At 43.5% G+C, this 27,463-nt stretch overlaps 1 protein-coding gene across 2 annotated transcripts in view; it reads left to right on the plus strand.

Annotated features, from left to right (window-relative positions):
* Nucleotides 1-27,463, plus strand: part of LOC144797636 (aldo-keto reductase family 1 member B1-like) — a 375,986-nt gene that overhangs the window by 198,058 nt on the left and 150,465 nt on the right. The window contains exon 8 of one of the 2 annotated variants that reach the window (XM_078668370.1): nucleotides 13,855-13,938. The exons of the other annotated variant lie outside the window; for it this stretch is intronic. Within the exon in view, the coding sequence (XP_078524496.1) occupies nucleotides 13,855-13,938 (84 nt within the window). The remainder of the gene's footprint in view (nucleotides 1-13,854; nucleotides 13,939-27,463) is intronic. 2 annotated transcript variants of the gene reach the window in all.

Here is a 27,463-nt window from a genome sequence, read left to right on the forward strand (position 1 = left end):
TGGGGAGGAGGAGTTGGCTGCACTGGTTTTCTTTGTGCAGCGCCACCTCACCTTATCCCTAGCAGCAGGTGGCAGGCCTGGGTCCAGGTACGGGCTCCGGGAGTGTCGGCCGCGGTGGGGGAAGGTGCGCCGGGCAGTGTTTCGCTGCTCTGGTGTCCGGCGCACCCAGAACCAATTGACGCACCGGTGGTCCGATATCCTGGACCGGGAGCAGGACCTGCTGGAGTGAAGGTCCCCGGTCTTGGTGAGTAACTATTTAATTATTACTACTTTGTGTCTGTTCTTCTGCTCTGTGTTATACATTGCGAATATCTTTTTTTTCCAACCAGCTAGAATGCTGCTGCTTACATTACAGGTAAATTACGTTTAAAAGTCTTCAGTGATTGTTATGACACAGGTGCTCTTCTGCGCTTCGAATCTTACTTGTTTGCAACTTTGAGTTTGCGCTTGCTTAGCGTGATTATGTAAGAGTTTATTTTAGAGAAATTAAGTTACGTAATGCTATAGTGACTCTAGTCCTTACTTTGTCCTGTCACTAAGAGATAGGGGTGGATTGATACTTAGGTTTAGTTACTTAGTATGAGTTTGTAATTTTTTAGTGATTTGCGTGATGCCACCTCTGTTACCTCACATGCTGCCAGTGCTTACCCCAGTCTTTAGTAGAACCTTTTTTAGTTTGTTCAATGAGTGGTAATAGGCTTAGCACTAGCAGAACATCAGCACCAATCAATCAACCAACAATTTGGTGTATGCAACAATGTAGTCATGTGTTCTCCATTTGACCATGTATGCATTTTTGAGGACTAAAATAAGTGGAAATGCATATTTAATGTACAATTGCACGCCTGAGATAGGTGGGCTAGGTCAGGTGGTACGTACTACTTAGGCTTAGTTAGTATTCTGAAATCAGAATGGAAGGCTGGATTAGTGTTGATAAATAGTAAGTAGTCGATCCGCGAATCCCCCGATACTACTTGTTGACCAGATGAGATAGGTCAATTTATTTATTGCAATTGTTGTTTACATAAATGTTTTTTTGACCGTCCTTTAAAAATATTTTATTTGTTTCCCACCAATCATCAATGTTTGTCTCTTTCTTATATCTTTTATGTTCAGCACCCAGGGGTAAGCAGGCAGGGTCTCAGTCGGCGGGAGGAGCAGAACAGCAACAGGAGGACAATGACGAGGGCTCTTCTGCTGGCCCTAGTAAGTCTTCTTGTTTTTAATATTAATAATTCTTATTCCTTAACTTTTACTGCACCATATATTTTCCGAACTATTGTTTCCATTTCCTAATGCTATTTTTTAACCAACAATTATCCTTTGATCTGGACGATCTGTTTCTAAACTCTTGTTATCCCTGCCTCTAACTTCCTCTGCTACGATGACTCTGTATACCACTACTATTAGTCTGTCTGTAGCTAACCTTGCCCAGTTGGCCACTCTTTATTTAAAAGGTTTTAAATAAAACTCAGATTCCCCAGTAGCTCTAGCCATTGAGTCCAGTCCTTTGGGTTGTCCTCTTGTACTACTGCTATTCTTATTGATCTTGAGTCTTTGTTAATCTTGAGGCTTTTTGACAATTCCCACCAAGAAATGCACAACCAGATTTTACTATTTTGATAGGATAGGACATACTACTACTGTTGAAGGGATTTTGCACATACAGAACTTTGCACAAGAAAATTGGATGTTGGTGATGGTAGGTTGGACCTTCATCACACCTCAATCAGAAGTTCAGAACCCACCACAATCCCCTGCTCGACTAGTTATTGTAGTCTCTCGTCATAACTATTAGCTCTCCCAACCCTCCCCAAGATACCCAACAAGTAGACGACCCAGAACATAACACTACCGACCTCTCAGTCATGGAAGCAATGCACATGCACACCCTTCCTTTTGCTCGCTCACTCGTGTAAGTCCACACCAAATACCACCGAGTCTATGTAAGTTCAAAAGTTTTATTTTCAATTGACAAGCTCTGTACGTTGTTCTATAATGCAGCACCAACATGAAAATGCATACCATTAAAACAATAAACATTGTTACACTTAATTACAGTTACAACAAGTACAGGTGCATAGAAAAATTGGGAAATCATGATAACTGAACAGTGGTGGAAGCACCACCATCCCCTTGGTAGGAATATAGTTTATATAAAATTATAAATGAAGATCTCCTGAGCGAATTCTGGGGACCCCTCACCTTAGAAGAACCTAGTACTGGAAGTTGTTACATCATAAGCTCTGCAAAGCTCTGTTTCGTAGAAGGGAATCTTCCGTCTGTAATGAGAAAAATGGTGCGCGTTACTATATTCCAAGCATTTCTCAGCCGTGCCAAAAAGTGTAGCATTTTTATGGATAAGCAATATAGACTAACACCAGAACTCCATAATGTGGCTTGTTAATGTTTTGGTTGACCTGGTACGCAGCGCTTAGACAGTAGCAGTATGAGGTCATGTGGGCTCAAAGGTGTCTTATACAACAAGCTGTGAGGTAACGTCACGTGTGCAAAAATAAAAGACACAAAGGTAAAATGGTTGCATGGCTCGGGCTAACTAAGCAAAGACTAGAATGACCCTAGGGACCATATAACTACTAGTGTCTACTCTACTACTACCTGATTTGTACTAGTGATATATGTTGTATATGTATGTATTACTATTAACTCATTTTTCAATCTTCTACTGACCAATAGGGTAGGTGTATATGACACCTAAAAAATGTGTAATGTTTTTTCTAGGCGCACTACCAACCACCAGTGCCAGCGGCGAAGGCGACTCGGCTGGCAAGGATGCAGCAGTTGCGGATGGAGCTGCAGGGGGTGAGCCAGCACCAGTGGCGGGCGGTGGTAAGTTAGATTCATAATCCTTAACTATTGACATTACACTCACTGCAAGGGTGTACTGTATGTATACTGTACTGTTGAGACTTAGTAAGTAAGAAGTTGTTGTGAACGTTTAAAGAGTGAAGACACCCTTTAATTGGCATTAGTAAAGGCATTAGCGGCGGGAGTATTGAGTAACCAATGGCCTCTTCTATCTGATTTCAACTCCGCTTTGAAAGTTTTATGGAGAAGACTAAAAGTCAGATCAGATCACTTGGTGTTGAACTAAAAGGCAAAGACGCGTGGAAGGAAGTAGGACGGGCGAGATTTAATATTTATGACTGACAGAGAGAAGGATACTTGAGATGCATGCATGCAATGCATGCAGAGGTGGCTGATAGGAATCAGATGCATGGTTGGTTGAATGCCTGAAAATATCCCACAAATGTTAAGCCCAAGGAAGTGAGAGGATAGATACATACCACAAATGTTATGTACTGTGCTTTATGGTGCTACCATACCACTATGTGTATAATTAACTTGTCTTACTGCTTTTCTAAGAGTATATTTTACAATAGTCTTGTTTTTTCTTTTTGATATACAGCTACTCCTTTCACGGGGAAACCGGATCGGAGAGTTGGCACGGCCCCGGAAGCTGGAGGCCATCCAGCGGGAATATAGTCGGTTGGTGGTCCTGGAAGAGGAGGAGGAGGTGGAAGCAGCTGCAGCCTCCTCCAATGCCCCGGGCCCCAGCCACCGCCCTGCAGCGGTACGGCACCACCGTCTGGCAGCCGCCTGCCGCCGCCATTCCCTTACCATCACTGGTGCCCCCCCACTGTGGCTGCAACTGCCACGTTTTAAAGCGCTGCATCGCCCTTCTTGAGGAGGCAGTGCGTGTCCTCCAAAGACAATCCTGCTGAACATAAAGAAGAGACCCTGTTTATTGCCCCTTTTTATTTATTGTTTTGTTGGGTGGGAATCAGGAGTTGGGGTTTTGGACAATTGGACATTAGGTTGGACTTTTTATTTACGGGCATTGGTTGGGGTTATGGAGAGGGGTGGGTCAGGTTTTGTGTTTTTTTTTTTACACAGCTTATTTTTGTTAGGGTTATTAAAGCAATATTTCTACTTTACATACAATGTTGTTAATGTTTTGTGGGTGGGGTTACTGTTTTACATCACACTGTTTCCTTGCTGGTGCAGGGCCGCCCATAGCCAGTGTTTGATTTAAATAATTGGTTGACTTTGTAAGACACAAACAGATAGATGCGGCACCCCTCTCTGATTGAGTTGTCCTACTAGTACTGTCAGTCTCTTGTAGTCTATGCATTCTTTAACTGGACTCAGAGGTGTGTATGAATTGATTGAAAACATGTCCATTATTAATTATGCCTCCCCCAAACTTCTCTTACCTTTGCTTGATGTTTAACTTAGGCGCAGCAATGGCTGCATGGTGATGATGGTTTCCTTTCCTAACATGCCATGGTTGTTGTGGTAGTAGTATTAGACACTGGCAGCAGCATTTGCAAAAAAAAGAAAATGAGACAGTCAGTCACCTGAGAGAGACTGTTCGAGGAGTAGTAGAATGAAGTACTGTACAGAACTTACTGCAAAATAATAATATGCAAAAATATTTTACAACAAAACATAATGGTGGTGGGGATAGCCTACTACACAGAGTTACAAACTATAGTTGTGTCGAGTCACTTGACTAGGCCTACAGTACACTCGACACAAGCGTAACAGTTAGTGCTGTGTATGAGGATGACAACAAATCCAATCAATGCCGGCAATTAATGTGGATGTATATGTTCCTTTGGTAAATAAAAATCGCCTCTAAAATATATTGCTCATGGGTGGGCAAGCAGAAGATGATCCTCGCTCTGCCTTGAAATTGAAGTACTGTTGCTTTCGCCACATCCGCCCCAGCAAGTGTGTGATAAATTATTGGTGTACATTTAATTTAGTCACACCTCAATAAGTCACACAGCCCGGGGGAAGAGGGTTAAGGTTTGTTGAATGGATGGGAAGGGGGTTTGGGAAAAGGTTTGAAACTGAAAAGCAGTACTCATGGACAAACAACAAACGACAAACTCCGTAGACTACCATATCCATATCAATATGTTAAGGGATAAAAAGGAAATGCATGCATGATGATGATTGATATACAGTTTTTGTTCAGTTGTTCCAGCTTACTTTTACAGATAGCAAATACATTTTTTTCAATATTGGTAGGGATGAATCATAAACAGAGAGCAAACCTAATGATGATAATAATAACGACAAGAAGAACACACTGTTGTAAAGATTGTAGACAAAAAAATTAATTAAATTATTTAAAAGATGATGAAAGTTGATACTGTTACTGTGTTATCCTGGTCAAAAATGTGGATTTGCATCTCGGCATTCCTCTTGGTCCTCTCGTCCATCAATCTTGGGTGTCGCCACTGCCTGCCTGGCAAATGTTGATTTATTAGTAAGGTAAGTGTGCATTGTTTTCCCAAGTATAGCACAGGGTAAGGCCCGGCCTGTAATTGTAGATGGAAAAACAAAAGGGATATTGAGAAACAAATTTGAAAACAATTCACAAGTTATGGTGTCGTGCAACAAGAACACTTTCCGAGGCGGCATGTATGCATCATCTCTACTCTAGTCTGTTTCCAACATTGACCTACAACAACAATAGGACAAAGCAGGCCCACAGTGACTCCACGTCGCTTAGCACATCCTCCGTATAATGTAAATTTTTTGAAAGAGTTGGACAAAGCACATATCCAGCAACATAGCATTTTACAATTTAAGTGACTAAATCAATGCACCACAGTCATACCACTGCTACACTCGACTCCAGTTCTACACAGACATTTAGGTCTGCTGTGGTTGTTGACTTGTTTACCTTTTATGCCACTCATGAAACGTCCTTACTTATTATTCCATCAATCATCTCCGATACTTGTACTGACTGACTGTGAAGATCGGCCTGCATTAGAAGTACAATTTTGTTATTAAACATCAAGAGTAGAAATATTATTGACTTGAGTCACTCTGTAGTGTGTACAGTAAGACTAGTACACTTTGACTTCACTTCATGCACAACACACAACAAAAACACAAACACCAATCACTCAGAGTCAGGTGTCCAATTCATGCCATTAATTTTCATTACCTGTTCCATCTCATCTTAAGTTAAGGGGCCGTCTCTCTCGCCATCATCATGGACGGTGCTGTTGTCATACTCAGTGTGCAGTGTACAGATTGAGTCACCTTCCTGTATTCAAAAGCAATGTATCAATCTGCAATAGAAGTACAAATTTCTTACTAAAAATAGTTGCAAGAAGGGGAAAATTGCCTTGAGTTACTTTTAGTGTGTAGAATGATGATTATTACAAATAGTGTACAATGAAATAACTTCATGCACAACAAAGAACAACAAAATCACTCAATCTGCATCCAATGCATGGCATCATTCATTACCTGTTCCATCTCATTTTCAGTTAATGGGCAGTCTCTCTCGGCTCAGAAAGGAGGATAGCTATAGTAGTCATCATGTTCCACTTCTTTTGGAGGGACTAGATAAGATTTAATTTTTTCTTCTATTTTGCATCATCCAATCATCATCTGTCTTGAGGGCAATGGATTTAGGGAGATTCGGGAGGATGGAGCGGAGGAGCTGGATTCGGAGGACTGTACTGTGAAATGCAGAGTAGAAGACGGTGGAGATGGATTTGTTGTGATTCAAAGTTTGTAACCAGAAAGACAGACACACAAATAAAGGAAAATAAGGGAGGAAGACAGTAAGTGCAAACCTAATTGTCAGGGAAGTATAGCTCGTCCTCAAACACTGGGGGTTCAACCAGAAGTAGGTAAGCATCATGTAACACACTACTTCTGTCACCTGAGCCGCTGTCCTCATCTTCCTCCCTTGATTCATGTATTGTGTAATTCGGTGGTATGAAGTGCTGACTCATTTTGATCATTGTTAACCTCTCCACGTTTTTGGGCGAGAGACTAGTCCTTCTCACTGTTACACTGGAACCAGCAGCACTGGAAACACGTTCGGAAGAGACACTTGCGACAGGGCAAGCCAGATAGCTTATCGCCAGCCTGCTGAGCAGTGGCCATTGGACCCTTTTCCCATACCAATACCACAATGGGTTTTGATCAATGTACACCTCTGCCTGGACCATCCGCTCAATGTTCAGGGTTGCTAAACTTTTTTCCGGCTATTTTCTCTGTGCATCAGCACTGCATTTACCAATGCCTAAATGTAAATACCAATCCTGTAACAATGCTACGGGGCCTAATGATCCAGTTGTTGTTGTTGTTGATAGTGATGGTGAGTCTTCTGAGCCAAACGCACTGCCCTCAGCCTCTGAAGTTGCACTTGATGCCGGATGCCCTGCTGCAGTACTTGTTGTGGGTTGATCTAGCGGGCTTTTAATTAGCAGCCATTCATTTTCCAACTTACTCGCTGCCTCAGCTATCCAAGTTTTGTAGTGGGCAACATCCAACTCTGTAAAAGGAATTTATGTCTTCACTGCCAATTTTGTTCATGGATCCAGAATTGTGGCAGAAATGTAATGTTCTTGTGACAAAATCTTATTTTGCACCCTTGTATTGTCAGCTAAGCGACCGGCTAAGCTCTCCACCAACTCATACGCTGCTTTTTTCCCCCTCTACACCTTTGTATGGTTCAGACACCGCCTTCAGATGATGGTCTAGCATTTGCAATAATGGGATAGCTTGGCCCATAGTACAGTCCTCCTTGCTGACTTCACGTGTGAAGACTTCAAATGGACGAAACATGTCAGTCAGGCATTTAACTAGGCACTATTGGTCCATCTGAAGGGTCATGCCTTTCACAGTAGCATCCCCTCTTTGCATGACATATTCATTAAGTGGCCTGTACTGCTTAAACAGACGATCAAGCATGTAATAAGTGGAGTTCCAACGTGTTGCCACCTTCTGGATGATTGCTTTGACTGGCATTTTATAGTCACGTTGAATGATCCTCAGCTGCTTCCGAGCTTTAAAAGACTGGCTGAAATGAGTGCATATTCTTCGGCAGGTGGTCGGTAAGTTGCTGACTATGGGTTCTTTTTTCATAAAGTCTTGAACTATAATGTTTATACAGTGCTCCAAACACGGAACTCTGAAAAAGGAACCAAGCTCCATGGCCTTAAGTACATTACTACCATTATCTGTGGACAAAAAACCAATACTAAGCCCTCGGGGGCGCAGCCATTCAAAAACCTTGCTGCGAAACTCTTCCAAAATGTTTACAGCAGTATGAGATTTCTCCATGGCGATCATGGCTACAGTTGCATGTTTCCGAGTAGCTGTAAAAATCTCAGCTGTGTCAACAGCACCTCCTTCAGATAGCTTATCGCTAACCCCCACAAAAGAGACCCAGTGTGCAGTGATGTACATGTAATCTGTGGTTTGGTAACTGGTCTCGATGTCTGTTGTCAGGTGGATATTGTGAACAGCACTCTGCTGCAAAGCTTGTCCAACCAATTCCAGCACATCATGACGTCATGCCGGAACAGCAATTCTTGCGAAATAGGACCGGCTGGGAACCTTCCATTTAGGGCAGATTGCTGACACAAATTCAAGGAAACCCACCCCTTCCACAAATGAAAAAGGGAGAAGGTCCAGCGCTAACATTTTAACCAGCTTTGCATTGTACAACCGTGCCATTGGGTGGTTGCGTTGGAACTGCCCCTCCAACCTAAGCATGCTCTCAATGGTAGGCTGGATTACTTTCCTTTGTGGTGGTGTTGTTTTCATTAACCCACTTAAGCTCAACGACGCACTTTGCTTCATTGCAGTACTCGGTCGCCTTGGTGTCTCAGCCTGACTCGTAGTATGGCTCTTACTGTGGTGCCACTGAGATGTTGCTGAGGAGTATGTGGGCGGTACCACTACACTATTGGGGACAGGGCTAGAAATGCCTCCCTCTTCTTCACCTTCCACCACAATAATATTGTCCCCTGATTCTTCATGCCCAACATCAATGGTTTGATTTTTTTTACTTTGTTGTAATTGAAGTAGGTGATTTTCCCACACGATAGTGTGGTGTATTTTGAGATTACTTTTTTGGCCTCAGATACCATAGTTTGTACCAAACTTACCCCGCCGAACACCTTGTCAACAAATTGAGCATATTGAAACGTTCTCCTCCTTAGTGCTAACCGAAAAGAAGTCCCAAACTGGGGAGGAGAACTTTCTGGCGCTGCTGGATGTGCCACTTTCAATACCAGATGAACTGGAGGGTGTGCTTGGAATGTGACTCTTTGCAGCTACACTGGGACTTCTACTACCACTACCTACTGAGATGGTTGAGCTGGATGTAGGTCCCTGCTGGGCCTTTGAAAATATGGCAGCTGGAGGTCGTGGTGGTATAACCTGTGTTGGTGGTATCCGTGCTACATCCCGCTCAGCAGCAGCCTTTTTGGATAGGGTGATAATGTTGGTCTCCATCCCCTTTGGGGCGGGAGTGATGTGCGTGATGTGCGTGATGACTGGCTCGTCATCATCAACATCATTCCCCTCTTGCACATCTACCTCCATAACTCTAAGTCTTTCTGAACCTTCCTTTTCAGTATCATTGTCTTGTGGCTTGCATCACTCTCAGACTGAGCTGCTGGCTTCCAAGTGGCATCACGATCATCAGAAGCGGGACTTGAAGAAGAAGATGATGGACTAAGCCTCCTTTTCCTTGCTGGTGGTCTGGAAGTCAATAGATCCTCCGAAACAGTGGTTTGCCCCACTTTGTCTGCGGGAAGATTGATTTCCTGAAATGCCAATACTTCAGGAGCAACAACTACTATCGTGGGCTGTTCTTGCGGCTGCTGCTGTTCTTGCGGCTGCTGTTGTTCATGCTGCTGTTGTCGTTGTGGCTGCTGCTGCACACTTATCTGCTGAATTTCCGCCTGCGTTGATTGTGTACTACTTTGAGATAAAGACATTTCAACATCGCTGCTCATTAGTAGACGGGCTACCTCTGCGACACTCAAGGGCTTGGGCCTAGGTTGGTGGGGTTGGACCGCTGGTGCGGAGGTGCTGCTCCAAGCTTGGTTCCCAGACAACACTGCTGCATGCTTAATTTTTTTGGTCCAAAAAAAACATTGGCCGGCACACCAGTCGTGGTTAGTGATACTTCCTTTTTCTGTTCCTTCTTCTCTCCGGCAACGTTCTTGGTACTGGACCTGGTACCTTTCTTTGGGGCCATCTTCTTCAGATGTCGGGCAGGACGCAGGTGCACAAGTTGTGGTCACACATGGACGGGATGCACAGCAGGACTTCTGTCTGGCAGTACAAGGGGTGATGATGATGACACCTCCTCTTCTGACTTTTTGTTCACCTAAAAGCAAATAAGCCAGGAGAAAAACATCAGTGAATTGTTGCATTTGTTGTTGTGGTTCAAATACTACTGTGCTAGTACAAACAAACAGGCAAACAAACAAAAGTTATTGTCTAGCCATTTCTGAGACTTTGTCAACAAGGGCTATGTTATACTACTGTGTACACACTACACTCTCAGGAAGGATAGGAAAGAGAATAATGGAAGAGGGGTGGACCCTGTTTGGCATTAAATTATGTGAGCATCACATCATTCATGGAGCTGCTGCTAGCAAAGGGGATGGATGGATGGAAGCAGTAAGTCAATAGGAAAACCATACAGGCCTACACGGCAAAAGTAGCACACTAATAACTCCCACCACAAAAAAAGGCCTATGGACACTCACAAATCACAAACAACAAGCAGCAGGCCTGGGAAACACCATGAACTGACAAAGGTCTATAAAAGCCAGGCAAAGGATGCATGCTAAAGCACACAGCTTTGCCGTTTTAATGCAATAAAATGCAAAAACAAAAATACACAGGCCAAAAAAAAGGTCTGTAGGGTGCATGCATTGCACACCAACACACACCAGACACACACAACAAAGGCATTTCTTTAAGACACCCAACAACAGAAACCCCACCCCAAAAAAACACATTTCCCATCTCAATCCAATGCCATCCATGCCCTAAATGATGTCTAATTTCAACAGACCACACAGAAACACATGTTTAATGCACCGGTGGCTACCTGCTCTGAGCCTACTGGATGAAAGCAGGCCTGTTGGCAGACAAGGCTAGACAAGCTTGCAGGCCTAGGCTTCAAAATGGCCACCAGCCGCATGGCCAGACCCACCCAACTGTAAGAAACAGAAGACAGACAATGCACTGCAGGCCTATTGCAAAAAGCACACTGCCAGCTTTCAAAATGGCCACCAGCCTCATGGCCAGGCCTACCCACAACAAGACGCCTAGGCCACAAAGGAATAGCATGCAGGCCTATATGGCAAAAGCAGGAAAGTAATAACTTCCACCACAAAAAAAGGCCACCAGCCACATGGACACTCACAAATCACAAGCAACACGCAGGAGGCCTGGGAAACACCATGAACTGACAAAAGGCCTATAAAAGCCAAGCAAAGGATGCATGCTAAAGCACACTGCTTTGCCTTTTTAATGCAATAAAATGCAAAAACGAAAAAACACAGGCCAAAAGAAAGGTCTGCAGGGTGCATGCATTGCACACCAACACACACCAGACACACACAACAAAGGCATTTCTTCAAGACACCCAACAACAGAACCTCCCCCCAAAAAACCCATTTCCCAACTCAATCCAATGCCATCCATGCCCTAAATGATGCTTGAAAATGAAATACATTCAAAACACACCAAAGAAACAGTTGCTTCATCATGCACCCACCCATGACTAGCTCTGGGCCTACTGACTACTAATACCCACAATAATAAATAAAAAAAGGAATGATAAGTACCAAAATTAAATTGTAGTTGCAACAACTGCAATGCCCCCGATCAAACAGACACAACACCAACTTACTTGTAAAATATCAAATTCAGAAATCCTCAGATCCAAAGATAATGATGCAGAAGACAAAAAGAGTGATCTTTCCAGCTCAAAATCCAAAGGCAGAATGAGCAGGAGATGGGCAAAGCACTGGAAGGATCCTGCTGGACAGGAACAGGAAGTTTGAGATTCTGTGGCACTTCCTCTCTCTCCCCTCATTTTAAAAAAGGACTCATTGCACAAAAAAGGACAGCCAAATGTCAATCTGAGGAGTTTTTTCATCCAAATCATCATTTACAGAAGGTTTTATGCTGCTAGAGATGATATTCTTCTCCAGATTGAAAATGTTACGTGGTCAAGTTCTCAAGCTTCACCTTACTTCCGCCGGATGTCAATGGTGCGTCCAAAATGACGTGTTCGCGTTCTCGCGCTTCCTGACGCTTTGGATAAAACGTGTTTGCATTCTCATGCTCCCTGTCGCGTTGGATATGACGTGTTCGCATCCTCACGCTCACGCTTGCGGTGGAGAATGACCTGTTCAAGATCTCATACTCTCGCAGTGCATAATCGCGGGACGAATGACGTGATCGCGGGCGCGAACTCTAGCGAGATAGCACAAACGGCTACCAACATCTCGTGGAGCATGCGACCGGATCGGGAAAACTTGTCGGCGAATGCGAGATCCCGGTAAGGCGATCGCGCGTGCAAGAACGTATTTTCAAAGCGCGAGCATGAAAAAAATCTCCGCTACACGGCGGATCGCGGAAATTCTAGCATTTTCGCGCTCTCCGCGGGATGCAAAAATGCCAAATTATCACTATTTCAGCGAGCGGAACAGAATTTGACGCCCACCCCTAATCATATTTAAATTTATGACAAAGTCCAGCTGGATTAAGCCAAGATCTTTGACAGAGTGGGATGAGGGGGGCATTTTTTCCATCAACTGTTCTTTTTGCTTTTCTTATCCTAAGTAGGATGGGTATGCCCAGATGTGGGTTCCGTGCTCACTTTCACTGGTTTCAAGCTAGCCTGGCTGATGAGTTGTGATGCCCTGAAACCGGTTTCAGGATGCTTGTTTCAGATCCAGGGAGGACCTGGACTGGCAGTTCGGGCTGGACTGTTCCCATGGGGAGCTGGGTCAAGACTGATTTGCATATGGCTGGGTCCAAACTCGATTGGCATAGTGAGTAAAAAAGATCTGTGACTGGGGGTGAATGTCCATGTGACTGGGGTTGGATGTCCATCATTTGTTCTTTTTGCATATGTAGGAGGTTTTAGACATGTATGCGTTATAAGGGCCTTGCGCAGTGCTGCTTTGAATCTCTTTGTCACTTAAAGCAAAATGACTTACAAATACACCTGCAATCTGGTATTAAGCAACAGTCAATTGTTAAGAAAGATATTATGAATGAGAGAGCGCAGAAAGAGCAGGAGGATGAAATAAAGGCAGAATGAGGGCAGAAATATAGAAAGAAATAGAGAGTGACTGTGTGTGCAATGTTTGCAAATGTGAGAGAACCCACTGGGAAGTACTGAGTTTGAAACTGATTTTCTACAGATCGACAGACGAGATCTGCAGACAGATTCCAGCAATGCTGGCAAGGACGAATAATTGATTTAGTTATTTTCCATTCATTGTGATTTACAACAATATTTAATGCATGTGAATAAAGTAATTGAGAAAACGAAAGCAGGTGAGAAGCACAGGCCGCTGTCCATATTTTTCTGTGCCCAATTTGCATTTTATATCATGAACCTCCAAACTGAGTGCCTTGAAAGTCATAAACTTTATAAACAGTGTTGAGGAAGTACAAGGTGTGTACCATGACGATTTGTATGACTGCACACCACAGCTAGACAACGTATGTAGTTTGGAGACATGAACACAGCCATTTTTTGTAAATTCTTTGCCCACACTTATACTTTTTTTCTGAGGATACCTTTCTCATGTAGGTCATCTTGGAACAATTATGCAGGCTGTTTTTCAGTCTATACTAGTGTGCCCCAGCTCACAAGCATTGGTGTCATCACCTCTTTTGAAGTGACGACCCTGCATGTCAGTTGTATGGGCAAGCAAAAGAGATAGAAGACAGGTATTCTGTGACTTTGCAAAATGGTAAAATCTTTTGGGAAAGTAATCTTTCATTTTATTTTAGGTGTTACTGCGGTTCCAAATCCAGAGAAATGTGATTGTAATTCCCAAATCAGACACTCCTGAGCGCATTAAGGAAAACTTTCAGGTGAGGTGCGACACTTTGGCTGTAGCACTATGCTAGGTTTCAGGGGTTTCTGTTTCATGGAAAGGGCTAAAGCATAGTCCAGTAATCTAAAATCTAATATATTGTGTTTTGTCATTGTAGGACTTGTCCCTCTCTGCAGGGTCACCCTCAAACATTTTGCCTTCACCCCTTATGTTTTCTGAGCCTGTTGTTCTTGGTGTTTCAGACTCTGTGCACTTTACCACTGCTAACCAGTGATAAAATGTTTGTGCTTTCACCTTAAAACATGGTGTAATTGGCTTACATCTAATTGGCACATTTCATTTACCCACAAGTTCCTAATAAAGTGGTATTACACGTACCCTGGGACTGCAAATTAAATGATACTTGTAGGCCTGCAGCACTTATTGTACCACACACTTAAGAAGCACTTTAAAACATGTCTCAGGTCTGCCATTACAGCCTGTGTGCAGTTTTAAACTGCAAATTGGAATTGGCAAGATAACCCTTTTTCCAAGTGTGAGAAATTGGGTTGTTGGTTGACTGAGGTGTGAGATTTTTACCCACCATCATCAATGGCTTCACCGAGACCCTCGTCTAGTGGTCTCCAGTGATGACAACTCATCCTTCAGCCACTGCCTGCTGCCTCACATCCTTTAACATTACTTTTTCAGACATTGCATTGACAAATTGCTCCTAAGTCCAAAGCTAAGCCGAGACCAGGCCGAATCCACAGCATGTATCCTAACTGCCCTATAGCCAACCTTAACTTTTGACTTTGCCCTGGTCTCATGTGACCAGATACCCGCGGTTGGCGTTTTGATCTTTTAGGCGATAGATTTCACAAAAAACTTCAAAAGTTCATAACTCTGGTTCAACTGTTTGAATTTAATTCGTTTTTGTGTCATTTTATACATGAAATGTTATTCTTATGTTTTCTAAATTGGTGTGGGATATTTCTTCTGTTGTATTCTCACCATGTTATTGTTTGTGTGCTGCATACATACTTAATACAGTGTCTCTGAGTTAAGCCTGACTGCTTTTGTGCTAAGCAAATATTAGAAAAGCCACAATCATATTTTCATCACACATCCTTAGACTATTAGTTTATTCCCTACCCAAAATGTTATTAGCCTTAATCAATATATTTTGTATTGATTTGCTAAGCTTTATTATGCCAAGAATGGTTTCCACACTTAACACATGCTGTCATCTAGTCAGCAGTCAGAACTCCGGGGGATATTCACAAGGAAGTGGCGGAGAGAGGCGTTTGCTTTCTTGGCTTAACACCTCTCTCCGCCACTTCAGAAACGCAAGGCTGCACCATATGTGTGCTGCTTCATGCAGCACACATGTAAGTTACAAAATGGCATTTTAAAAAAAGGTTGTTTATGTACAGGAAGGGACGCCATTCTGTACACAAACAAACCATGGCATTTTGCATTTTCCATGTGTGCTGAACAAGGCAGCACACATGGAAAAAGCATTAAACGAGGAGAAATAAAGCATTTCTCATCGTTTCGCCAACTTAAGACCTGGGTTTTCCTGGTCTTAATTTTGGTGCTACCTCCTATTTACGCTGCCCTTGTGAATAGGGGGCAGCGTCAAAATCAATGGGTGTTGGGGTGGAACGCCCACCACAACAATGTCATTTGGACATTCTTGCTTTTTTATTGGTTTAAGGCATGCATTTGTCTTGCCTTTTTTAGGTCTCGCCTACGCTGCGCGCATGCACTGCGTACGAGAGAGACCTAATGCCATTGGCACAGCTTTGAGGGCAAAAACATGCATGCGTTGCATTGCTTGCAATGGCAACGCGTGCACGTCCTTCCTTGCGGGAGTGCGCAGCGCCATATGGTCTCAAGCTCCCGCAAGGGAATCGCGCAGGCCGCCTCCCCTGATGCCACACGAGGCGCGCGTTTGTTTTTTAGTGATACCGATTCTCACAGTCTGAATTTTGCAATAATATAACCATTGGTTTTGTGAATATTAGCATTCAGTTGGTTTCAATTGTGATTTTGTTGCATTTCAAAGCTGCCTATGGTTCACTGAGAGAATTCACATACACAGAACGAACGGTTAAGATGGGGAGGCTTGGAAGCTCTAGCGTGCAGCAGTACAAGCATATGTACCTGCACTCTTAAATTCCGGTGCATGGCAAGATGCTGTGTACACATGGAGTGAGAGCTGCTGCTAGGGGTGCTGGCACACCATACTGATAGGTAGGAGCTTTTAAATCTGCCCCTTCCAGAGATATGGTGTCTGGAGTGAGAAGTAACCACTCAAAATAAATCTATTGTGAATATCGCTTTGTTTGGACCCGTGGGTCCACACACACTGCTCAACCACAGCATGGTTAGAAAGAACAGATCAGAATGGTGTCTCTCTGCATATTGTTCCTGGATTGCCTCACAATCTAAAGATCTGGTTTGCTGCATAGAAGTGTGTGTAGCTTCTAGTAAGCGGTGTAGATGTAGCCATGGTTTGATGAGGCCTACTTCCTACAGCCATTCTTAGCCAGTAGAGGTGATATTCCCCACCTGTTTCACCCATTACACTGTTCTGCCCCTGTCATTGGTTCAGGGCACCCTCTGTGAGTACATCCTTATCTGGAATTTGCAGTATGAGTGGAATGGTGTGTCTAATGAATCATGCCTGGCAAGTACTGGGTGTGTATACCACAATTATTGTGAAATTGTAATCCCCACATGATACTCTAAAGCCTAGCAGTTTATCCGGTATCTCTGGCACATTGCCTTTTTTTGCTTATCTTATCTGAGGAAAACCGCTGGTGTAGAAACCAATGAGAGCAGTGCCTAAGGTCAGTCTCTTGGAGACGGCATACCTGGCAACTGGAGTCACTCTCCTCTTGACTGAGGCATTGATACCAGTAGTACTGAGGATCAAAGTCTTCAGGTCCCCCATGTGTCACAGTAGTATGCGCTTCTGGTCCTTCCCGATCTATATCATATGTTTTGTGGCCTATTTTGCACCAAATGGCTTTGCATAGCTTCTATTTGTGTGACTAACTGCCATGACAGCAAGGTTATGAATATACTCCCCTTTTTTCCTAAAATGATTTATAATAAACCTCTTAACAAAATTACTTTGGACATCAGCACCCCTGATGTGGCCAGACGTGGTTGTAGGATCAATAACATTCTTTTTCATAATAAGAATGTTGTTCCTCTCATCCCCAAACACCTTTTCTGGTGGTTCCATTGTCGGCTCCTCCAACCATTAGCTCAGTTCCTTGTGTGTGTACAGGAAGCCCCACCTCAAACCCAGCGAGGGTTCGATGTGAGTCCCAGTGCACATTATCAGTACCTTTAAAACCCCTGGTTCTCTTCCAGGGGTTCCTCATCAATAGTCATAAGCACTAGAATATTCCTGCCCATGCGCAGGACCCCGGAAACACAATCATATATGTGCCCCACATACATGTATCTCCATATATATATATATACATATATATATCTCACAAAACTCACCAAATAGCAACGCTCTCAGAATCAAAACGCCACGCTCAATATCGAAGTCAAAGGGTGTTTATTACACCTACTACATGTTATAGCTTAAACAAGCCTTGATCACGTAAGTGAACTTGTGTGCACTGTGTCTTAATAAAGTTACAAGCAGGTCCACGACATTGAGATAGGACAAACAATTCTAAGCCAAAATGGCCGCCATCTTTGAATGGTAAAATAAAATCATTGTCACTTAATGTATAGAGGTCATGCAAGCATCTAAAATAGATAAACAATACATAAATGTTTGTATATGCGACAAGAGCCTTGATGCATGGCAGTGCAAAAAAATATATATCTACAAGTGTGTATGATGTTCTTGTGCCCTCAACATTCAAGATTATCATGTTTGTGCGATGTGCATTGCAATGATATGACAATTCGCCCTTCATGCGTGCCAAGAGATTTACATTTGTGAACATTCAAGACGTCTGCAATAATCAGTTGCATAGTTAATAGACGCTTCATGAACCGAGACCTGTCATGTAAGACAAGACCCGCTGTGGTAATGAATTCTCTAAGGCATTCATTCCAACTGTGATATACGCATGATTCAGTACAAAGAAAATGTTCGTGCAATGGACAGTTACCAGGTAAAATACCTTTATAAATTGCACCGCTGAAAAAGGTGTATGTTCTTGCTAGCAGAACCCAGTGGATGGTCTCGATGTCGCAGTGCCTGCAAAAAGGACCCATGGGGCCTGCTCAGTGAAGTGACTATACAGGTTTGAAGACGGAATTGGCCGTGAAAGTGAGTGCAGTGTCTTGGCCCCGTATCCCCTCATAAAGGTATTTTACATGGTAACTGTCCATTGCACGAACATTTTCTTTGTACTGAATCATGCGTATATGACAGTTGGAATCGGGCCTGTCACTCTCCCTCAAATGTCTCTTTTGAAAGATTTGGCATTCTCCATGTGCTCCTTGAGCTCTGGCTAAACACATAAGGTCCCAAAGGCGAGACCTATTGGCTATGCCAATGCTTGTTTCCTAATGCCCCTCCCCGAGAGCTCCGGCCAAGTACAGTCTTCTGTTTTAGCATTGTATTGGCAAACTTTTTTCTTTTTCATTTGGTTATTTAGGCTTGAAGCTTGTTATACTATCTTATTTATATTTGTTATCATTGCTTGTGTGGAACATTCATAGTGTTTTTTCTTGCGGCTCCCATGGGATATTTTTAGCAATGTAAATTATTGCTTGTGTAGGACATTTCATATTTAAAGGCTGCGCTTGTTTCTTTATAGCTTCCGAAAACGAGATATGTGTAAACACACATTTTTTACCTAGTCCCAAGAGCATTTGATGCTCCAGTGGGACTTTTCTAACATCCAGCCTTTGTTCTAATAGCTGTTAACTCTGTTGTTGAAGCGAAACCAAACATACAGTGACCTGTTCCTTGTAGAGGTCGAAGAAAAGAATTAAGATTTGTCTGGGAGAAAAATGTACTCTGCATCTGCCGACTTTAAACATAGGGATTATATTTGTGTTTTTACTCGGCTCCATTTTCGGTGACTTTAAAAAAAATAATCCACTCCTCCCTTAGAACATCTATGATATACAGCCTTTGGTTAAAATGTTGCTGTGGGATATTTTTAGAATGAAACCTCTGTTTTCTCAGCACTAAAATCCTTTGTAGCTTCTATTGGATATTTTTAAGGTGCAGCCTTTGTTTTTGCCATGTTTCATTAAATATGCCTTAAACTACGTTAAGTATAGGTTTTGAAATACATACTTGAAATAATACATATTTTTAGGTAAATGCTCCCACTAAATATTGTTAAAATATTACATTTGTTTTTAGCCCTGTTTTACAAAGTATACCTTAAGCTGAATTAAGTAATTTATTGAAACATACACACATGTAGTTAAACGTTAAGCTACATTAAGTACCGTTTTCAGAATACACACTTTAAATAACACACAACTTTTCTGTTGCTACCAAAACCCTTCAAAACTGCATGATTTTGCAAATATTTTACAAAACGAGTGTTTTTCCTGCTTGTATAAAAATTAATAATTTAAAACACATACTTTTACTAATAGCAAACACCTTCCTTGTGTCTAAGAGAAAAATGTATGTACACAGCAGCAAGTATATTGATACCTAACAGTCCTCTAAATTTATTTTGGGTAGACTTAAAGTATTTATTTGGATTTTAAAGTGCAATTTGAAGACCACACTAGCAAATACAGTAGAACCTTAGTGATAAAATACATATTTTGCTGAAATGTTTTTTTTGCCTAGTACGTTTTCTGAACAGTGCTTACTTAAAAACATTTCTCTCGGGTGGTAGTGGTGTTGTGGTATGCCTATTTCTCCCTGTCACAAACATATTTAATTAATATTACTCATTTTACTAATTTAACAATACCAAGAAAATCTACTAACTAAAAGGCGAAATTCATACTCTTTTAAGCAGCCGTGGCCCGTTCAGGTAAGAGCAGTGGGGCTGGGTTGGCAGGGGTGGCAGGGATTCAACAGATGACTACGAGGGAAAATTAAATAAATAATTTATTTCCCCTCGTTGTTGTCTGTCGAAATCCCTCCCCCCTCATTCCAGCCCCACAGCCCCATCGCTCTTAACTGCACGGGCCGCGACTGCTTTTAAGTTGAATAGTGCCAATGACCATTAGCGAACAAACACGTGGCACTGACATGTAAGCAAATAATTAATATGACTTGAAAAATAAACCAATGAATGAATGCCACCATCTTGCAAGTTTGGTCGTCCTTTATGTAGCTTAAGCCACAATTTGTAATAATAAGGCAGCTCTAATATTTGCATTGCAAACTGAGCATCAATGATACCTTTTCTAAATTGTGTGGAGGAGTGTGGCTCAATGGTTAGAGCGGCAGACCCTGATGCAGAGTTCTGGCCAGGGACCAGGGTTCGATTCCCGCCTCGGTGGGGTCTCGGACTCAATGTCCTCGGACCTGTTGATTCTCGCCTCGGTGCCTATTCTAATCACGGGCCCCACGCTGCAACTCTGGGCAATAGCTTGCTTAGCCTCCACACTGGCCCCAACAGTGCTAAGGATACCTGGCTCCACCCTAGGGGTGCCCAGGAGTGGACACTTCACAGGGAAAGCCAGGAGGGGTTCCACATCGGTATGAGTATCAGCGCCAGGAAACCGCATAGGCGACACCGCCTGGTGACAGTGCGCTCTATAAGTACCATGACATTTACATTTACAAATTACAACTGCAGTCCACTTGAATGCTTCTGATATCGGGGTTCTCAACTCTGAGCCCCTTTGTCTATGACCTGTTGTGAACTATATTTGGCACACTGATGCGAGCTAACAAGTCTTTTTCACACTGTTTGATTGCCCCGTATCTCTCTTCTCTTTTGACATTGGTGTTCCCCTTCCTTCTGTCTTGTTACCTTCCTTTCCAACAAATAAAATTGTTGCTTAACTCTACTTTACTGTTTATAACATTATGCATTACTGAAGTGGAGCTGCCACAAGGTGTCAAAGAGAGGGCTGTTCTTAAAAAATCTCTCCATTTTAAACATGGTGAAACAAGCCTGGGCATAGCAAATAGGTCTCGCCTTTGGGACCTTATAAGTGTTTAGCTATGCAACAGTTAATGTTGTTGCACCAAGGATATTGTGCTGCATAACTAAATACTTATAAGGTCCCAAATGCGAGACCTATTGGATATGCTGTGTGCCACGTGCTGCAATTCATCATAATCTGTCATCATCATATTCAGAATGAGTGAGACAGTGTGAGTCAGTGAGGCTGACTGAGAGTGAGAGAGTCAGAGGGCCCGATTCACAGAATGAACTTAAGACTCAATCCTAAACTAACTACTATTTTGGTATTCACAGAATGCACGTACTACTTTTGGCATTCACAGAATTAACTTACTACTTTTGGTATTCACAGAAGTTAGGATTTTGTTTTAAGACAGACTTAAGACAGACTTAAGACAAAATCCTAACTTAAGTCTGTCTTAAGTCTGTCTTAAGTCTGTCCTAAAACAAACTTAAGACAAAATCCCTAACTTCTGTGAATACCAAAAGTAGTAAGTTCATTCTGTGAATGCCAAAAGTAGTAAGTGCATACCAAAATAGTAGGAAGTTTAGGATTGAGTTTTAAGTTAATTCTGTGAATCGGGCCCAGAGTGAGTAAACCTGAGTGCAAGTGCAACTGAGAGTAAGTGATTGTAGTGAATGAGACAGAGTGAAAATGGGTGATGAGTAAGACTGAGCGCCAGCAAGTGTGAAAGAACCCCTAGAAGAAGTCAGGCTTGTTCACTGGAATTAGAGCCAAGGACTATGCCCCAACACACATATAAACACACACACAAACACAGACACACGCACACACACAAATGGCACAAATTTGGCAGGATGCAAAACTTAAAAAGATCTGAAATTAACCGCCACCCAAACCAAATGAAATAAATTGCAAAGTCCTTGGGAACAAACAGCTGTAAACATATTGCTCCAAACTCATCCACAAAAGTATCCTTCCAGCCACTACCCTATGTAGACACCGTAAATCAGGAAAACAATCTACTCAACCTGATTGAACTCTAAACAATATTGCTGACCTTTAAACAATTTGACGCACAACCAAAATCAACAACAACATTGACTCATTGGCAACGCTGCATCCCAGAACTGTAAAGGCTGCCGAGCTTCAGAAAGTGCTAGAGGACCATGTAAATGGTAGTAAAGCTTACAGAAAAGCAGGAAGTAGAACGTGTAGCATAAAAAGAAAAATGAGTGCAGGAAGAATGGGAAGGGGGAAAGCTCGAGGGCAAGGGGAGGAGAGAAGTAGGAAGATTTGCAACCTCGATAACTGTCTTAATCATTATAATAATAACAGTGCAGAATAAATATGTTTATTGTTCAGTTAATTAAAACCACAACGATAGCAACATTAAAACAAATATCCATAAAAAAACGAGGTGTATCACTTTTTGTGTTGTCTAAAGATAAAACTATTTCTTATCATGTTTACACTTCTTCCTGTATAATGTAGACAAAACATTTGATAAAATTACCTAATATTAAAATATTATCTCAAGTTTTACGTCAAACAACCATTTTACCAGGCCGCTAGCCTTGTTTTGAATGTTCCTTTATTAGATTTTGAGGCTAATTAAGGGTCGACTAGGCTGCTCAGGAGCATTTTGATATATCAGTTCCTCAAGAGTAAGTGGTCCACTTAGCATAGTCTCCAATGTTACATCTTGTAACCAGTTAACCTTGCCACTAGTCTTTATTTGATAGTTCCTCATGTTTAACCCGTTGACCGCGGCGGGAATTCCACCGCGGGTGATTTATGACTGGGCGTGGTCAGGACGGCCCCCGGCCCTCCTCCGCACACGCCCACCATGACGTCGGACGGCTGAGGGCCGTCCGACGCACGCAAAGGTTTAATTAGGAGTTTGATCAAACAACAGTTAAGCTGTGGATCTTGCGGATCTAGACATTTTAATATTGCAGTTCTGCAAGACCGTACGCCTCTTGTGATGAGTGGCCCCCTTAACAATTTCCGGTGATCCTCGCCTATCGCTGGGCAGATACAGACTAAGTGAATAAAATCTTGCGTTGATGCTCCACAGAGACAACAAGATTTTGGGCCCTGATATTTCCAACGTGGCTGGTCTGCATTTGATGGCAATTTACCAAAGCGTATCACTATAATTTGATTTTAGATGGTAAAAAAATTGGCTGATCCAAATGTGCCGCCGGTTGCAGTTTTACATAGGATTGCAAGACCAACCATGCATGTGCCCGTCTGCTTAGGGTGGCCTTGTCCTCAAGCAATGAGTGTTGCTTTGCTCCGTTCTTCAAGATTTGCTGGAAAGTGGAATAAGGAAGGTTCTTCTACCAAAGATCGGCGATGTTTGTGACCTGTAGTGAAGTTTGAAGATATGCATAATAGGCAGACTGAGGATCATCTTGTAACGCAGTTCAGAGTGCATTATTGATTTCATTATCATGACATATCTTCTATGAAGCTGTTGCTGTTGTAAACCGAATTCTAGTCGAACCTGCGCCGGCGAGGCATTATGCGGAAGTGAAAAACTTTTTTGTTTGCTCGCGTTTGGAGTCTATCCAGAACCCCAGCATCTTTCCCAAACTGGACTTCGCTTCCATACGCAAGGGTGGGGAGTAGTTTTGCCTTCGTGATGGATAGTAATGGGGTGAGGGAGGGACCTTTTAATCTTTTTGAAATAGAGCAGAATGGGAATGTAAGTCCATTTCCCTTTTTTGTGTGGCCTCATTTTGTATTTGAAAAGTTAATCGTTTACCCAGATATAGTCCTAGATATTTGTAGCTGCTCTTTACTTCAAGATTCGAATTACCAAATTTAAAATAGGTTAATTTTGAATAGTTTTTTTATTGTATTTGTATTGCTTTTAATACAGAGAAAGAAAATAAAACAATCTTACAATAAACCGAAAGACAAAATGCTAAATTACATAATAGCACCTTAATATGGATCACTGAAATCAAAGGCAAATATGACGTCAAGAGTAACAATACAGAGCATGGTGACATTAAGAGGAGTGGCAGGGAGAGTGCGTACAGTATATTAATCACATGAACAGTACATCTGTAGTGAGGTATTCAGGCGGGACCCGGTAAACACACATAGCTACGGATGAGGTGGAGGTAAGCAGTTGCTGAGAGCCTGGATGATTGCATATGCAGTCCTAACTATTAAAGATACAAATAATACATAGTCATTGTCTAGTCCCCAGGAACCTCAGGTGTAGACTGCTGAGTGGCCTGATATTGCACAAACATACCCCAAAAACTCTTCGGGCAGTTAATAGGGGGGGGCAATTCGTTATACACAGCGGATTGGGTATTAGAGTACACCATGTCACGCTCCCACTCCGCCACCGTAGGTACCGGGCCCCTCATCCAGCACATCGCCAGTCGACGCTTGGCAAGTAGGAGACCCATTGCCACCAATTTGTGTGCAGCTTTCTTAAGAGGTTTGGTGTAGCCAAGGAGCGCTAATAGGGAAGCCGGAACAAGGGATAACCCTAGAATGTCGTTTGGCTTCTGAAAAATGAATTCCCAATATTGGAATACTAGTGGGCACTGCCATGCTTGGTGAAAAAAATCAACGTGTGGGAAATGATCTTACACAGGCACTGAGCGCTCAACAAAGCTGTCAAAGGTGGAATGACCAAGGGCTCCTGCGGGTCATCCCCTAGCCCCGCCCGTAAAGCATGCCGAGTGCGAAAGAAGTGAAATCAGGTGAGGGCGGAGTGTACACTGTCTTCACCTGCTATCTCAACCCAGGTGCCCAAACGCCCATAACGGAATAGATCGCCCATATGATATATACGTAATTTGTGAAGGGAATCCAGGGTACCCCTATCAGAGCTAAGCGCGAACCTTTGGCACCAATCAATACGCATATGTAGCAAATATAATTGCGCCCCGTCATAGAGCCTCAGGAACGCGTTCCATGCGTGTACAACGGAGTCAGTCGAGTCCAATATACCATTACGTCTAGTGAGGACCCATGTTAGGAGACGAGGCAATGAATAAGGGACGTTGACAACCTTTTCAATATGGAGATGAGGCAAATCTTGAGGACCATGTACCCAGCTATGGGCATAGGAGGCTTGTGCAGCTCTATAATACAGTTCAACGTTAAGGGCATTAAGTCCGCCGGTGGCATGTAGGAGCATATGCGTATCGAAGGCAACTCGCAGAGACTTTCCAACTGCGATCCATCAGGGAACTGCAGTCCCCGATGATCCATCAAGTGTTGGGGAACCCCTATGGGTATATTGAGGAACAAGAAGAATAAGCGGGGTAGAATAACCATTTTCATTAGATACTCTACCAGCCAAGGACAATGGGGGACGTATCCATCTATCCACATCATATCCTATCTTCTCTATTAATGTTCCATAGTTGGCCCTAAGTACCTCATCTGCATCAGGGTGAACCTGGATGCCTAGGTATCGCACCGGTTCAGTGGTCCACTGGAGTGGGAAATCAAGTGGAAACTGCACTGTGGAAGGCGTAAATGGGAACAGTATGGATTTATCCCAATTGATCTTTAGGCCGGAGAAACCCCCAAAGCATAGCTTTGGTCTCAGAGCCTCTGACGTATAAAAGCGTGTCCTCCGCATAAGCCGAGACAATGAAGATATAATGAGGAAAGCGAAGCCCTCTGTGACTGTGGTATTCCCGCAGTGCCCACAACAGTAGCTCAACAGCCACCGCATACAGCAATGGGGACAGTGGGCGCCCCTGCCTCGTGCCGCGTCAGATTGAAAAAGGGGCCGAAACCATATCCCTGTGCAAACCCGAGCCCCTGGGGAGTTGTATAACACCTACACCATTTGCAGGAATTTCACGCCGACCCCAATACGATCCAACACCGCATAAATAAACCTCCATTCGATGGAATCGAAAGCCTTCTCGGCATCTAAGAAGAGCGCGGCAGCTTTGACCTATGGGCGAACATGTTGCATTGCTCCAAAGACTGTGCAGAGATTTTGTGAGAGCGTGTGAGAAGTTGGCCTGATGTGCAGTGCTCACTATTCTAGTGATCACTATATATCAGTCCAAACAACCCTTATTGATGATTGGTTGTAAGTCAACCTTATAGACCAGCTATCCTAGTAGCATGGATACGAGCAGTCTAAGGCTAAGACTCTAGAGGGCGTGTTAAGCCAGCTGTTTTACCATCACATTACCCCTTGAACACCCAGTGAAAGGACACCACACAAGTGTTATGAAAATAAACAGTGTATTTATTAGAATCACAACAACCCTGTACTCTTTATGAGGACAGGGTGCTAGGCACACAACAAAACTCTTACGAAAATACTTAAGTTAGCACAGTATATACAAATGCCCGAGGGGCACGAAGAACCATATACTTTAAAAGTGGAATGCGAAATTACTAGCAGGTAAGTACAGTACTAATAGGCTTTGGAATCGCTAGGACTTGACTAGGGAATCGTTAGATTACTTCTAGGAGACCTAGGGGACTCGGGTGCAGAGTGTGCACTCTCACGCGGGATGCGGGACAAAGTCTATGGAAGCTAGTAACGCTAAAGTTAGTGTTCACGGGCGAACCCGACCTGGTAGGGAGAAAACGACAGTGGATCCTGACCCATGGATAGTGAGGCTATGCTGGGGCACCGAAATGCCGAAGTTACCTTGCCCAGGGGCTGCAGCTGCATAGGTCTCAAAAGACGTCGGGAATCCTCGTTGCCGGACCAGGAGCCTGGAAGAAAGATGCTGGCAGGCGACCAGTGAAGATTGTTCGAAGTGATCTAAGCCTGGATCTGGAAGATGGATGACACCTGAAAGCAGAGGGGACCAAGTTCGTGACTACTAGCCAGTAGTCAGTGGGCACCAGGAGGGCACCGGATGGTAGTCACCTCGACTAGGTGAGTGGGCGACGCTGGCTCTGCAGATCTCACGGACCAGGAGGCGTTGTCGGCGACCAGGGTGGAGAGGCGAGCTGTCCCACGATGGATGAAGCTGTCGGCGTCGAAGTTACCCAGGATTGGGCAACAAGCCTTGGCTAATTCATGCCCACGCGGTGGACTCAAAATGGCGTCTGGAGTGGACCAGGAGGGTCCGGGGTGCTCCTCTTCGGGAAGGGAGCAAGGGCCAGTCTGGAGCAACCAGACCAGCAGCAGTGATGTCGTCGGGCGTCGTTCAGAAGGCCACAAGCCAGCGGGCTAGTAGCCAAACAACGCGGTGAGCAGCAAAAAGCAGAAGGGCCCCACGCAGATCGTGGAGATGCTGGGAGGCTGCACTTCGGTGCTGGAGCTGCTCAGGGTCGGGGCTTCTCGGACCCCAAAGCACTCACCAGGAAATTACTCGGCGGGCTTGCTGTGCAGAAGTCGTGCAGTCTTGCAGATGGCCGGTCCCTCGAGGTCTCGTCGCACCCACGGTCCTCAGCTGGGCTGTAGAGGTGGGTAGAGGTCAGAGGTGCCAGGGAAGCCGGTTCTCGTCGAGCTGGGCAGTCGGATTCCGGAGGAAGGACTTGCAGCAGACCGC

Source organism: Lissotriton helveticus, chromosome 1_1 (assembly GCF_964261635.1).
Source record: "Lissotriton helveticus chromosome 1_1, aLisHel1.1, whole genome shotgun sequence".
In the NCBI taxonomy this organism is placed as follows: domain Eukaryota; kingdom Metazoa; phylum Chordata; class Amphibia; order Caudata; family Salamandridae; genus Lissotriton; species Lissotriton helveticus.